Source organism: Rhinoraja longicauda, chromosome 2 (genome assembly GCF_053455715.1).
Source record: "Rhinoraja longicauda isolate Sanriku21f chromosome 2, sRhiLon1.1, whole genome shotgun sequence".
Taxonomy (NCBI): domain Eukaryota; kingdom Metazoa; phylum Chordata; class Chondrichthyes; order Rajiformes; family Arhynchobatidae; genus Rhinoraja; species Rhinoraja longicauda.
In genome coordinates, this window is record NC_135954.1 from 33,811,091 (window position 1) to 33,827,565 (window position 16,475).

A 16,475-nucleotide genomic window follows, 5' to 3' on the forward strand; every position below is an offset into this window, starting at 1 on the left:
TTAACAGGATACAGTAAAGTAAAAATGATATCAATTTTTGATCTAAAGACTATGCGTTAGGATCATAATTGCATGGCACAGAAATAGGCCCCTCACCACATCTATGCTGACCATGCAAATATATACTCTAGTAGATAGATATCTACTCGAATCCTTGTATATGCACCATGAATCTGACCAGGAATATTATAAGGTTAGTTTTGTAATATTTTATATATTATCATGAAATATTGGAGAACATAGAACATAGATCAGTACAGCACAGGAACAAGCCCTTTGGCCCATGAAGATAGACACAAAATACTGGAGCAACTCAGTGGGACAAGCAGCATCCCTGGATAGAAGAAATGGGTGATGTTTCGGGTTGAGAACTTTCTTCAGACTTCTGAATTCCATTTGGGTCAGTTGCCTTCCGCGGATTCACTCTCAGGAAGGTCGATCTTATATCTGCCACAGTAAATGTTGACACAGACACACCTAAGACTGGGATGGATGATGTTGCCCCTCCGAACTTCTGTTCAAAGTTGGTTTACAATGCATTGAGTTCATTGCGGAGGGACCCATTGTTGACAGCGATGCTGTCAATCTTTGCTTTGCAGCATGCAGGACGTTCCACAATCTACAGCGTTCTGAATTATTGCCTGGTCTGGAATTCCTTCTTGACATCCTTAAAGGCTCTGCAGAGGTCTTAGATAGATTTTGTATAACACTCGGGACCATTTGATGAATGTTGCAGACTTGGGCTACACCTAGGAGTGGGCCTTGCAGTTCATCCCTGTTGGGGAATCCAAGTATAGTCTGCTTTGATACACAGTCCTGGACACTGTGGATGTGTCAAAAGCGCTGATGAAGTCTGTGCTTTCAGACTGGAATTTCCTTGCTGAACGTCCAATGTGGCACAGCTGCTCGAGCTGCTGTCTCACAGTGCAAGAGGCGCGGGTTCAATCCTGACATTGGGTGCTGTTTGTGTGCAGTTTAACGTTCTTCCTGTGACTCCGTCTGTTTCCTCCAGGTTCTCCTTTTCCCGCTCAAATCCCAAATACGTGTGGGTTTATAATTGGCCTCTGTAACTTGTCCCGAGCATACAGAGATGAGAAAGTGGGATAACAGAACTTGTGTGATGGATGGTTAGTGGTCAGTGTGGACTTTATGGGTCAATGGGCTTGTTTCCTTCCTGTGCCTTTAAACTAAACTAAACTAAACCAAACCTGCACTAACTTTCAATTGATGTTTGTACAATGGGCTCTTTTTAAATTAATGATGAAAATGACTGCTGATGAAATGGTAGGTAATTGTTTTATTTGCTTTTATCCAGCTTTAAAATATATTTATTTGTTCTTTAGTGTGTGCAATTGATTTTGGAGTTTTAAATTTTAAAAATGATTTGGATGTGTTTTAGTGTCATAAGCATTTCATTTATCCAATCTTGGTGACAACTTTGACAGCTCATGAGCCTGCATACTGGTCTCACTGGCTATCAATGCCAATCTGTGATAATATGCTCACCTATTTATGCTGAGCTCTGTATTGCACTGGGTGATTGATTGTGCTTAGAACTGGCAAGGGAATGACAGACCCTGGGTCAGCAGAATATCTGCTCTGATATCAACATACAGAAAATGCTGGAAACACTCAGTAGGTCATGCATATCTGTGAAAAGCGAATTAGAGTTAGCTTTTAATGTCAGAAATTCTTCGTCAGAACTGGATTTTTCCAGCATGATCTTCAGTGTTGGCATAATTTTCTGGGTTTTTTTCTGTTAGATTTTCTATTTCATGAATTTCTAACATTAATTTATTTCATTTTTCTTTTCAGTGCATTGAAAGAAGCTTTTTCGAATAAAATGATAAATGGTTATCGCCATTCTGACCGTCAACTGCGTAATGACTTACTAGTAATAACCTTAATTCTGGCAGCGAATCCATTGATTCCAATGGTTGTAAGTTTTATTAGCAAATGCGACTATAGATTTATAACACACTTTTTTTGTAAAATGGAGCAATCAAGCATTTTTTTAATATACTTAAAATACATTTTTTGTAATTTGCTATTGCAAGTTCTTCTGTTATAAAATAGTTGGTTAATTTATTTTGTTCATTGCAATCACCTCTTTTCACTGAAATAATATAGAAAAACAGTTTGGTTGAATCTTGCTAATATTATTTTCATTCTACCATGTTTACATGACAGGAAACTGGCTTTACTAAAGATCTAGTCACGTTTGCTGTTTACCCTGAAGGTAAGACTTTTCTATTACTGAAAATTATCTGAAGATCTGTATGTAGTTTCCATTGAGCTATGCTTCATTCACATGACAGTTTTGTTTATTGCCACGTGAAGTACAGTGAAAAGCTTTTGTTGCGTGCTATCCAGTCAGCAGCAAGACAATGCACGCTGTCCATATGTCCGAATTTCAATAATGTCATTAAAAAGCCAATCATCCCAACTTCCATTGTAATTTCATTTTAGTTCATTTGAATTTCATTTAGTTTCAAAAAATTTATGAAATGTTCCAATAGTTTAATTTGTTAATTTGTTATTTCAAAGTAGATGATGCACAATATGATTCCTTGTGCTTCTCACAAGAACCCCATTCACTCCATTTCTGTTTGTGTTTTTACTTGAATTATTACTGTATTACTTCATAATTTCCAACTTTTTCCTGATGCTTTCCATGCGTGAAATACAAAAGAATAAATCCTGTTTTTCCTGAGAACTTTTTTAGCCTTCGTTTCCTAATGTTCCCAATTATAGAACCAACGATAACAAAGGGCCAAAACGTGCACCTTGAGGTTAATGAGACCTATTAAAAAATATATAAATGAAAGATGTGACAGTGGTAGAGTTGCTACCGTACAGCGCTAGAGACCGGGGTTCGATCCTGACTATGGGTGCTGTTCGTACGAAGTTTGTACATTCTCTCTGTGATTGCGTGTGTTTTCTCCGGGTGCTCTAGTTTCTTCCCACACTCCAAAGATGTACAAATTTGTAAATTAATTTGCTTCGGTAAAAATTGTAAATTGTCCCTAGTGTGTAGCATAGTGCTAGAGTACAGGGATCACTGGTCGGCACAGACTTGAGGGCTGAAGGGCCCATTTCTACTCTGTATCTCTAAACCCTTCTAGTTTAACTGCCGTCCTGTTGAGTTTCACTGTGTTTAATTCATAATCACCTAGCCCACAACCAACAATGGAGCATTGTGGGCTCCACCTTTCCTTGATCATCGTTACTTTTTGCATATCTTTCATTCATTTGTTCTATATCTCTATATCACCATCTATATCTCTCATTTCCCTTTCCTCTGACTCTCAGTCTGAAAAAGACCTGAAATGTCACCTATTCTTTTTCTCCAGAGATACTGCCTGGTCCGCTGGGTTACTCCATCTTTTTGTGTCTATCTTCGGTTTAAACCAACATCTGCAGTTCCTTCCTACACTTGATAAATCCCAAAACTGGATGCTTCAAACATCTTCAGAACTCCAGGTTCTGAAGATTTCTGAATTTGGAAATTGGAAATTTTCATGGGCCACATAGGAAGCAAAGCAGTTTTTAAAGTACGCTGACCTTAAAATCAAGGCTAATAAATAAACCAACAAAAAATGAGTTATGAGTAATATTTGATATTGCTGCACTCTTATTGGATAGCATTTCTAAGTGAACCGAAGGATGCACATTGGTATGGAGATTAAAAACCTTTCTAAAGAAAATCTGTAATGTTACACAGAAATTGGGGAAGTCAATAAAATAGTCTGTTGAAAAAGGTTTATTTACCTTGTACATTACTGGGCAATGAAACGTTAAATATAGTATTTTCTCAGCTCTTCAGAAATAATTTTAAATCAATGATCCTTTCTCATTTAACCTCTGACATTTTGAGAATTTTCCATAATTGTTTTTTTAATGACATAATTTTTCTGTTTTCATACATTTTATAGAAATTCCAAAATGCAACACCATTGAAGCTACCTAATAAAATGAGTTGTCCTTTTCAAAAAAAAAGTTTTAGTAGTTCATGGAACATAGCCATCATGCACATGGCTAATAATGTATTGTATTTGTTGCTGAACATCCTTTGCTTTGAGACGATGGTGGTGAACTTGAAGAAGTTGAAGATGATAATTGCAAATCTTCTTGAAGTTGGAGATGGTTTACTCCTGAATTGCAATAGACAATAGGTGCAGGAGTAGGCCATTCGGCCCTTCGAGCCAGCACCGCCATTCAATGTGATCATGGCTAATCATTCTCAATCAGTACCCCATTCCTGCCTTCTCCCCATACCCCCTGACTCCGCTATCCTTAAGAGCTCTATCTAGCTCTCTCTTGAATGCATTCAGAGAATTGGCCTCCACTGCCTTCCGAGGCTAAGAATTCCACAGATTCACAACTCTCTGACTGAAAAAGTTTTTCCTCATCTCCGTTCTAAATGGCCTACCCCTTATTCTTAAAAAGCTTAAAGAGTAGCTACATTACACCAAGTATATTGGGACCTTATTCTATCATCAGTGGAGATAATGGAAAGGGTTCCAATTAGACCACCTCTTTTGTCTTGAATGGTGTTTGATTTACTCCATTCTGTTCGAGCTGCACATTATTAAATCATACTCTTGAATTGTGCCTTCCTGTGGAAGAAAGGCCAAATGGAGAAAGAGTCAAGTCACTGTCCACTGAATACATGACCTTTTACTTGGTCTTGTGACATTATTATTCCCCTGGCCAATACCACCAAAGAGAAGATAAACCCATCACTTACCTGGTTAGGTATACCTTGTTGTTTTGCAACTGAATGCATACATAACAATTATAGAACAATTATTTATTGTCTGAAATACCAAATGGAAATTCTACAGAACAATTCAATGTAAAAGAAATGTAATTTCTTCCAGTAATTGCATTTCCTCTTCTTTCAGTAATTAATAATAACCCACTGACTCATGGCCTGAAAATCACCTCCAAGACTGAAGACTTTGAAATGAAAAAGCTATTTTTCCAGTTGCTTGTTGCTTTGACTAATGATCTTGCTTCCATACAGGTAAAAGATTCTTGCCTGAAAAATCATTGACATCAATAGGATGAATTTCAAAAGGGTACAAAATGTTATCATGTGTATATAATCTGTTTAGTTCTTCCAACCAGAAAGAAATTTCTAGAATAGAAAATATAGATACTGATGAACTACGTTGAACTTTCAAGCCACTGTTAAAATCAGTAAATGATTTTAATTGTGATTTTATTATTTTATTTACAAAGTACATGGATGTAACAATCCAAAACACATTTTTTGTCAATTCCAGTTTTGAGATAACAATAAAGAGGAATTAAAAATTTGACCAGTGATTTTTGGTTTGGTCTAGTTCTTTGACATGTTGAAAATCTATCTCTTCCTCTTTTTAATAACAAAGCAGTCATTGGAACCTGGATAAAGCAACTCCACACCCTACCCCCAGCATCATGCTGACAAAACAAAGTCTCCCACGTCATCTTGGTGTTTGATTTGACAATCACTTTAAAGCTTTTACAAGTAGCTGCAGTTTTATCTTTGCTTTTCTATCTTTTACAAGCAGCTTTCTCAATTTGCTTTTCCACCAAAGATACTTTTGTATCATATCCTGTTGTTTCTGTATCTTTTATTTTACCATTTATCAGCCCTGTTCAAAAATTTTAAAAGGGAAAAAGCTAAAAGTACAGTCTAATCAGTTTAGAATCAGAAGTGTGGAAACCTTTGGTGATATTTCTGATAAGTAAACTTTTTGAAGACTTCAATTTGGGTTGCAATATATTAAACTGGAAAATTATGGTTTATTAATTGAAGGCATCTAAATGATATTTACCAAACTTGATATAAATCATTGAAGTAACAGAGAAGGTTAATGGGTATAAAATTGATATTGCGCATATAGACTTTCAAAAGACATTTGATAGATATGGAAAGATATATATACATATAGATACATACATATATACATATATATATATATATATATATATATATATACATACGCACACACACACACACACACATAGATATATATATATATATATATATATATACACACACAATTTGTAGTAAGGATAATCCAAACTCACAAATTTATCTTCCTTTCTATGACTTGTCTGTAGATACTGAGCAAAGGGAAAGTACTGCCAGCATTATTTCATTATGTTGGGGAAAATAAGAAAAGTGGAATTCGAGGATGGTCTGCTGCCCAGTTTGAAGAGCTTCAGCTTCATGCCTTAGCTGCTTTGATGTCAATTGCTCCCCTCATGGTGGAAGATTACATGACGTATCAGGGAAATACCCAACTGATTCTTCTGTTGGATTGGTGTATGAGCCAAGGTAAATGTTGTTTAATTTGAAAGGAAATGAAATAAAACATTATTTCTGAAATCACTTGAATGATAAGTATTACTTCATGAGGGCTGTTTCATTAAGTAGGTCCATATGATAAATAGTTAAATGCACAATAATAAAAGATTTAAAAAAATATATATAAATGTTTAAAATCTGAAGTAAAACAAAATGCTTGAATACTCAGCAAATCAGGCAGAACATGTGGAGAGAAAAACATCAACCTGAAATGTTAACCGTTTCTGTTTCTTCCTGCAGAACATTTCTAGCGTTCTCCAGTTTATTACTTAAAGTCACTGTAGTTTATAGTTTTTCCTTTCCTTAAAATTCATCCTCCTATAATATCTTGTTTAGAATCAAAGATCAATACATCAGTCATCCAAGTTCTACTTGTTTTCTCTCAGATCCATACTTTGGTAAAGGCAATGCTTTCCATGCTACTGGCAGCCATGGCAATAAGAAAGCTCAAATGTTCTACTGCCTAAAACTCCTGAGATCTATGGCATCTCTTGGTGAAGACATTGTAAACCAAAGTTTGTTTGAGCAAGGAGCCATTCATCAACTTGTAGGTAAGATATATTTATAATCTTAACCCCATCAACATATGAAGCCTAATTACACAGTTAAAATGGGAGATGATTCTTAAGTATCCAAACCAGTATTCAACATTCAAATAATAACACTAAACTTTCTAACTGATAAACATCTCATTTAGCATACTCAGCACAATATGATTGTAAACTGGCTACTGTATTTTTCTGTAAACTATGATTACACATATTATAAAATATTGAGGATAAAAAAAATACATTGTATGTATACATTTTCTATCGGCTGTTTTTTCCAGACATGGCATGGACTTTAGTTAGAATAGACCAAGTGGACACTTTGAGCCCAAACCTCTCCTGCATTGGTGCAGCACCTCCCCCCCCCCCCTCCCTCCCCCCCCCTCCCTCCCCCCCTCCCCCCCCCCTCCTGTACCCCACTCTCCACTCCCCTTCCCTCCCCCCCACTGCATCCCCCTCAACCCCCCCCTTATCCCCCCTCTCTCCCTCCCTCTCCCCCCTCCCTCTACCCCCCCCCCCCCACCGAAGATAGATTTAAACTTCAAAATGTGAATAACTTTAAAAATACAATACCGATTTCAATGAAACTTCTTCCATTAGCACCAAAGGGACGACGGTGAGTAAGGTGGGCCTAAAATTATCATGCTATCGTGTACCATTTTGACTGTAGTTCGGGAACAAACAAACAAACGAGAGTTTTAGTATATAGATGATGGTATCTAAAAGTGCTCCCAAATGTTTGTTTAATAAATGTTATTTGGCAAGTTGTCATTAGTAGCTTTGCATTCAAAACTAATGCTGCTTTCACTCAATATCCGACTGACAAATATATCATCATTCCTTTATTGATGAGTCTAAGTCACAGAATTTTCTGTCCAACAACATTGAGAGAAGCATCAATACCAGAGGAACTGAAGTGGTTCAATTAGATAACTCACCACCATCTTCTCATGGAAAAATTAGTGCTATGAAACAACCCACATTCTAAAAATGAAATAAACGAGGAAACTGCTTCCAAGAAGCATATTTTGCAAAAAGGCCTATGAACTGTGATAAAGAATGTGAATTATCTCTCATTCTTTAATTCCACAGCAATCAAAAGTATCAATTTAATATAATTCATTTACTAACATAGCTTTGAAATGATTTGTAAAAGGATACCGAACCGAAAATTAGGAGGATGCCTACGAAGCTTTTTCAAAGTGATTGATTTTAAATACATTTCAAAGGTGGTGAGATATCTCAAAGATAGGCATAGGAGCCTGTTCCAGCCTACCTCAGACAGAGGTAGAAGTGGAAGAAAACCAAAGTTGGTAAGTAAAGCAAAGGAGAAATCTGTTAGAGGAGCACTAGATGTCACTTCTTTTCTTAGGCCCCCTCGGTCATGGCTGACCATGGGTGATGCATCCTAGTTGGCTGCTTGCTCCACACCTCGGCTAGAGCAGCGTCGCTTGTAGCTGAAGAGACCAATGCGGGAGTGACAGTCTGTCGCAAAGGTCACATTTGTTTGTGGTCTCTGGTCTGTTGAAGTTGCTACGCTCCTTTCTGCATGCTAGATGTCAAATCGGTTAATTTAAGACATTTGTAGATCTATAATATGAAGAATAACTTTCAATTATTTCTCTGCCTTAAATATATTGAAAAGTCTGCTTCCATTTCCCTTTGAAGATGAGAATTCTAAAGACCCACCAAGAGAGAAAAAATATAAAAATATAAAAATATCTGAAATGGGTGATCCTTTATTTTTAGACAGTAATCCCTAGTTTTAAATTCTCCCATGAGAGGAAACAACATTCCACCTGCACCCTGTCAAGGCCTCCCAGGATTCTATTGAAAATGAAATTAAAAGTGGTCTTTTTGAGACCCAAGGGATATTAAAGATAGAATGGATGGTCCTGACAGACAGGAACTAATGGGAACTGCATTTGTGTCTGTATGAAAAAATGAAAGGATGAGACACGTATTAGTACACAAATTATGTTTTAAATACTTTTGCATTTGTTTAGTGCCTTTTAATACAAAAAAAATCTAAAATGCTTTGAAATGATTTGTAAAAGGATACTGAACTGAAAATTGGGAGGATACCTATGATGTTGTTTCAAAATGATTGATTTTAAATAGGTTAAAAAGGTGATGAGATAATAGGCGTGTCAGAGTGATTTATGACATTTGGGTGAAGCACAGTTACCGAATAAAGTTAATTTATTCCTGAAATAATGAGGAGAGATAATTTGAGCAATTCATCAAGTTGAGATTAAAATTTGAGCAATTCATCAAGTTGAGATTAAAATTTGAGCAATTCATCAAGTTGAATTCATCAAGTTGAGATTAAAATCTGCAAGTATTAAGGATGGAAAGATGGCATAATGTTAATTTTATTATTTAGTTCATTGGAGGAGAACAATTATGTATATTTTTGCTGAAGTAAATCTCAGGAAACGCCATATATATGGTTTTCAAAGAACGTAATATATTTTTGTGACTGATATAATTTTTCACAGACATTCTGATAGGCATGATAGACAGCTCGGAGGAAGACAGTGAAATTAATTTGCACATGCAAATTGACATCCTCATCATCTTATCCTGCATCTGTGAAAATGATATTCATAGAAGGGTAAGTAACTATTGAATAATTTTATTCAGTTATAATGTTTTTAGCAGCCTATTATTCCCAGAATCTTCAAAAACTGTCACCATGTATACAGTGTACCCAAAATCATATGTTTGTGTAAGAGAAGTTTCTACATTTTTATTTTTTACTTAGTATATTATGTGTCATCCCAGTTTACACCGTTCTCATTATTCACTGATCTACTGTCTGGAGATCAGCATACTTACCATAGTATTAATAGGAGGGTCAGTAAATGTAGTGCATTCCTCCAGAGCCACCTGCTCTTGTGTCTGCTGAATTTTGGTTGCCATGAGAAGGGTTGTATTTGACATCGTGTGTTGATAAGTAGTGAAATATCAATAGTCACTGTGTGGCCAGAACCGAGGTCAGGAATGGGAACATTGGATTTTAGGAATGTTAGTAAAGTTATAACAAGTTGAAACATACATAGATGTTATAATGTTAGAGAGGTTAATCCTGGATGTCATTGCTGCCTTGGTGTCATTGCCAACAGCCTGAAATTATATCCACATGTTTCTGTTGGCATTGGGATGTCTGTGCTTATATCTCTTGTGAATATTGGGAACTTGGTGTACTGTGCAATGGAATTATAATGGGTAAACATAAATAATGTCTGTTGTTAATATATTCCCTTATTCGTCCCACACCGGGGAAATGTACAATGTTGTGTTGACAAATTATGGTTTCTGTTCTTTTGTTGTTGTATTGGAATTGAGACAAAAGTAGGCTGTTGGATTCTATTGAGTAACATGGAGACAATGGTAGTAAGCATAGAGACAATGGAATGAAGGCACTGAAATGAACAGCTGTCTTATAGGATATAGGCATTGCTTTTGTGATAATTCAGTAACAATATATTGCTACATGATCTAATATAATTTACAGCTTGACATGATTTGGTAGATTTTTGAGCAGATTCCAAGCAGTGAAGCTGCCTGGCAGATAGTCCTAGCGAGAGCACAGCTTCATTTTGATAACCAGCTGGGGTTTATTAGCAAAACAAAACTGCCAGAAGAACTCAGTAAGTCTGGCCGCATCTGCGGAGGAAAACGGACAGATCACCCTTCTTCAGACTGTTCTATCGATTCTGATCAAAACCTGATCTTGATCTTGGTTCTGGTCATGCACTAACTTTTGATATATCACTACTTGCCAAATACAACACACTTCATGCCAAATAGAATTCACCAGACAGCGATGGGGATGGCTCTGGAGGAATGCACTCTTTTTACTGTGTCTGTCTCCAGTGTCCATAGTCTCTTGGGTCTCCAAGGCTTTCTGAGCATTCAGTCACCAGACTGCCTTTTAAAAGTGTGCACACCCTCCTCCCCCAATTTAAGGATTCAGCAAATTTGAAGCTAACAGACCCCACTCGCGAAGAAACAGATCCAGGCCAAACTAACATCAGTCCAAACAGCATATTGATCCGATCCCTGAATATTCTAGTGCTTGATGATAGTTATTGGAACTGCATATCTCATCTGAACGTCATCCATTCCTTCTCTCCAGAGATGCTGCCAGTCCCTCTGAGTTACTCCAGCTTTTTGTGCCTATCTTCGGTTTAAACCAGCATCTGCAGTTCCTTCTTATGCATAATATTTTCATTCGTTAAAATTTTTAGTAAAAGTCAATTGAGTATTATTTACTATTAGTTTTTTTTTCCCCTTTGAAGAGGTTGCTTTCTATTTATGTTAAATTCCATCATTTGCTCACCTTCAAATCTCACCAACCCATTCTTAGAGTTGGTGTTTGTATTGGTTTATGTAGTGATGTGTATCGAGACACAATGAAAAGTTTATTTTTGTGTGCTATACTTTCAAATCAGATGATACACAAGTACAATCAAGCCATACATAAGTAAACAGGCAATGCGGAAAATACCAGACTACAGAATGTAGTGTTGCAGCATTTGAGCTTTCCAGTAACAAAGAAAGTGCAGATATACAATAAGTGCTAGATCTACAATGAGGTAGGTTGGAAGGCCACGACCATACCCTAACATATGAGCGGACTGTTCAGAAATCTGATAAGCAGGGAAGAAGCTGTTCCTGAATCTCAAGATTTTGCATTTCTGGACCGGGGTAGTTAAAAAAATTATCCTTAATTATGTTAATGCAATGGAATTATGGAAAATATAATTATGGAAAATGCAATATTCATACCATAGGCTCTAGGCTACCAAAGTGGAATACGAGGTGCTGTTCCTCTAGTTTGTGTTTGGCCTTGACATGGCAGTGGAGAAGGTAATGCTTAGATAAATTGGTGTGGTAATGGGAAGATAGTTGAAATTACATAAAAAGTGCCCTCAATACACACCTCCAGATCTGTCAAAGGATCATAAAATCTGTAAAGCTCAATTGCTGCCATATTTTCAGTTTTTCTCTCATCACTTAAGACTTGAAGGATGTGCATTTTGATTGCTATTCAATGTAAAGTAATACTAATTATTTATTTAATAATTTATTAGGATCTGTTTGGTGCAAAATGGAAACTCAAGATGGACAACGTGGACAGGTACTTTACAAAACACCTGTCCACAAGTCTAAGCTTGATCTTGCCAAAATGGAGGCCTCATTGCAAACACTAAATTTAGTAGATCAGGTTGCAGGAGGTGCACATGATTTTCTGCCTCACCTGAAATTCTGTTCGCTTCCTGGATGGTAGCAAGGCAGGTGAAGGGATTAATTTTGCACTTCCTATATTTGCAGGGGACTGAGAGGAATCATGGGGTTATGGAGAGAGTGCAAAAAGTAGAAAAGGTGAGGGAGTGGGGAAGGCAGGGGAAGATATAGTGGGGTCACGTTGAGCTTGTGGAAGTGGCAAAGAACGACATGCAGGATGCAGAGGCTGGTGAAATAAAAGCTCCTTACACTATAAATGCAATGAAATCTGGAAACAAAACCTAACCCGATAGAGGAATGTTGATGAACTCTATCCAAAATTGTCACTGCTTTCTATGTAAACTATGTTATGCTGAAATTGCAGCATAAAAGTGCCCTCAGTACACACCTCCAGAACTGTCAAAGGATCATAAAATCTGTAAAGCTCAATTGCTGCCAGATTTTCAGTTTTTCTCTCATCACTTAAGACTTGAAGGATGTGCATTTTGATTGCTATTCAATGCAAAGTAATACTAATTATTTATTTCATAATTTATTAGGAACTGTTTGGCGATTATGGAGTGGAAGTTCTCATTTCACTTCTAAAGATTGATCCAAATAAATTCTACAGTGGCATAGGCCACAACAAACTTTTGCTGGCCACAGTTGATTGCATCTGGTAAGTTTTTGCAAAAAAATCAAAGTGCTGGAGAAACTCAGTAGGTCAGACAGCAAATGTGGAGGAAAATAGACTGACAATATTCTGGATTGGGACACTTCTTCAGACTGGTGAAATAGAGGGGAGAGAGCTGGAAGAGTCCTGACGCAATTGATATATTAGATATGACTTGTCAAGAAATCAAAACACAAAGTGCTGTAGAAATTCTATGGGCCAGGCAGCATCTGTGGAGGGAATCAACAGCTGATGCTTCGGCCTGGGACCTTTCTTCAATGCTCATTTTCCCCAGATCATCTAGATCCTGTTGTCACCTTGTACAACCTTCTTCACTGTCAACTGTACTACTAAATTTGGTGTAATCTGTAAACTTACTAATCATACCACCTACACTCTTATTCAAATTAATATGATAACAAGGGATCACAGATCCCTTTGACCCAGAACTGGACCATTACAAGTACTTTTACTAAACCATGGCTCCATGCTTACTAATTATCAACGATTTGAATATTTATGGATCTTTGATGTTAAATAATTCAAAAACTACTAAAAATGATTTAAATAGCTCAAAGTCTTACAACATTTGAAAATTTAAATACTTAAACCAAATGATACATTTAACAATTACATTCATTTAAATTTATTACGAAATAAGAATTATTTAAAACTTCTTTCTCTCCCCATCAACCTGAAGCAAGGTGCTGAGCCATAGCAGACCTCATCTCACCTCAGATTCAGTGGTAGAATTTCCATAGGGAAGTGTAGGAAACTAGGCCTCAAAAATTAGATTCCAAGAGAAATGCAATACGGAGTAGTCAGAACTGCAACAAGGATCATCAGTTTGTTTAGGGCATTGATTTCATGAATGGCTCTCAAGTGATCTATTTACTTGTCTGCCATTTCCCACTAACCCAAAACCAGCAAAAGTGTTCTGCTTTGAGTTATTTTATCCGTTAATTGATGACAATTTTCTTCCAACTTATCCCTTCTATTTTCCTCCATTCCTTATCCTGAATAGATTGATCCTCGTGAGGATAGTGGCTGCTGCAAAATTCTGGGTCATTACAATATGGTTCTGATTTAATCAATGTTTTCAAGAAAATTGCTTTATTACACAATTAACAACAAGAGTAAATTGTCAGTCTGAAGAAGGATCTCAACCCCAAACGTCACCCATTCCTTCTCTCCAGAGATGCTGCCTGTCCCGCTGAGTTACTCCAGCATTTTGTGTCTACCTTAGATTTAAACCAGCAGCTACAGTTCTCTCCTACACATAGTAAATAGGTAAAACGTCTCCAGTCTCATTGTGTTATTGTGAGGGAAGGCACTCCTGGTGCTGGTTTACACTGAAGAGAAGACACAAGATGCTGGAGCAGGTCAGGCAGAAAAGAAATTGGTGACGTCTCAGGTCGAAACCCTTCTTCAGACTGAGAGTCAGGGGAGAGGGAAACTAGAGGTATGAAAATATTCTGAACAAATAAGAGCCGGCACCGATGACCAAGAAAAGGTGGAGCCCACAATGGTCGATAGTTGGCTGTGGAAGAGGTGATAGTGAAGGGATATATGGATACAAACAGTGGAACAGACAGGATGACTAGGATGGGAGAGGGGCGGAAAGAGAGGGAATGCAGAGGTTAATTCAAATTAGAGAAATCAATATTTATACCGCTGGTTTATTGCTGGCAACAGCAAGTGTACAATTATTCAACAGTCATTGACATCACTCAGTTACTACTACAGTTTGAAGTAAATCCTATTCCGTCAGTCCAGGAAGTAAATGGATCAAGAGCAAACCAAGCATCATCCTCACATTTCTGCTGTTGTCCCACAGATTTGATTACAGTAAGTGAAGACACATCTTCTCCATCTTGATCCTTAACCACTTCTATTCTGGAGCAAAACAACTCTCTCCATTAATGGCAAAATACCCTTTTATTTACATGACTGTGACATAACAACTCACTGTTGCAACAAGCTTTAAATAAACTATTTAATACTTCAAAAATATTAATAAAACATATTGAATTCCACTGTATACTTGCATACAAAATTGGAAAAGAATCAGCAAAATTTGAGAGTAATATCAGGAGAGCAGAAGCACACAAGTCAAGAGGTTTAGTATTTATTCAATGGTGAGCTGTTAGTAAATCATTTATTTGCATATGCACCACCATGGACTAAAAATGAATACCGTTTGTCAAAATGTCTAATTGCCAGCATGTTAGCTAACTTTGTTACACAAAGTGGAGGCAGTTGAAAGCCATTCCTTCGTTTTTTAACAAGATTAAATCCACATAGAAGCACCTTAAATCCCTCCCTAGATCATCCACAAAATATAGTTATTCGCAAGTCACTTCATTAAATATAAATAAAGTGGCAAATGAAAACAGAATTTAAAATATTTATGAATTTACCACTTGTCCCTTCATATTTATTAATAATTGGTACTAGATAATCATTCTGTCCATACTTGCACGAAAATGTTTCACCAAATAATAATCTAGGATAAACAGAAATTTTAAGTATCTTAGATTTTTTTTAGAAGGTAGTTGCAAACAATGGCATTTGCTGTAGATTGTTATTTAATAAGAGGAACTTTCAGTCATCTTGCAAAGTAAACTGGACTTTATTCATTTAAATACCCTTCCCTAAGCAATCGGTCCAACTCCTGTTGGCGTGTTTTCATCAATGAGCTGACGGTCCCCTGGGAGGAGGTTGTGGACGAGGCAAATGACAGGAAAAGGCTGAGATATTCCAACCTTGCAGTAGAGGCAGAGGAGTGAGGTTGGAGTGTAAGGGTGCGTCCAGTGGAGGAGGGGTGCAGGGGCTTTGTAGCAAGTTCCACCGCAAGGCTCAATAGACAATAGGTGCAGGAGTAGGCCAATCGGCCCTTCAAGCCAGCACCATCATTCAATGTGATCATGGCTGATCATTCTCAATCAGTACCCTGTTCCTGCCTTCTCCCCATACCTCCTGACTCCGCTAACCTTAAGAGCTCTATCTAGCTCTCTCTTGAAAGCATTCAGAGAACTGGCCTCCACTGCCTTCTGAGGCAGAGAATTCCACAGATTTACAACTCACTGACTGAAAAAGTTTTTCCTCATCTCTGTTCTAAATGGCCTACCCCTTATTCTTAAACTGTGGCCCCTGGTTCTAGACTCCCCCAACATTGGGAACATGTTTCCTGCCTCTAACGTGTCCAACCCCTTAATAATCTTATATGTTTGAGTAAGATCCCCTCTCATCCTTCTAAATTCCAGTGTATACAAGCCTAGTCGCTCCAGTCTGTCAACATACGACAGTCCCGCCATTCCGGGAATTAACCTAGTAAACCAAGGCTGCACAGTTTGAAGTAAATCCTATTCCGTCAGTCCAGGAAGTAAATGGATCAAGAGCAAACCAAGCATCATCCTCAATAGCAAGAATATCCTTCCTCAAATTTGGAGACCAAAACTGCACACAGTTCTCCAGGTGCGGTCTCACTAGGGCCCTGTACAACTGTAGAAGGGCCTCTTTGCTCCTATACTCAACTCCTCTTGTTATGAAGGCCAACATTCCATTGGCTTTCTTCACTGCCTGCTGTACCTGCAGGCTTCCTTTCAGTGACTGATGCACTAGGACACCCAGATCTCATTGTACATCCCCTTTT

At 37.4% G+C, this 16,475-nt stretch overlaps 1 protein-coding gene across 1 annotated transcript in view; it reads left to right on the top strand.

The window, feature by feature from the left end:
- The window catches only part of cfap69 (cilia and flagella associated protein 69), an 84,912-nt gene that overhangs the window by 29,456 nt on the left and 38,981 nt on the right, over positions 1-16,475 (top strand). The window contains exons 9-15 of the mRNA XM_078427779.1: positions 1,816-1,939; positions 2,191-2,239; positions 4,908-5,029; positions 6,118-6,334; positions 6,751-6,915; positions 9,414-9,529; positions 12,708-12,826. Of these exons, the coding sequence (XP_078283905.1) occupies positions 1,816-1,939; positions 2,191-2,239; positions 4,908-5,029; positions 6,118-6,334; positions 6,751-6,915; positions 9,414-9,529; positions 12,708-12,826 (912 nt within the window). The remainder of the gene's footprint in view (positions 1-1,815; positions 1,940-2,190; positions 2,240-4,907; positions 5,030-6,117; positions 6,335-6,750; positions 6,916-9,413; positions 9,530-12,707; positions 12,827-16,475) is intronic.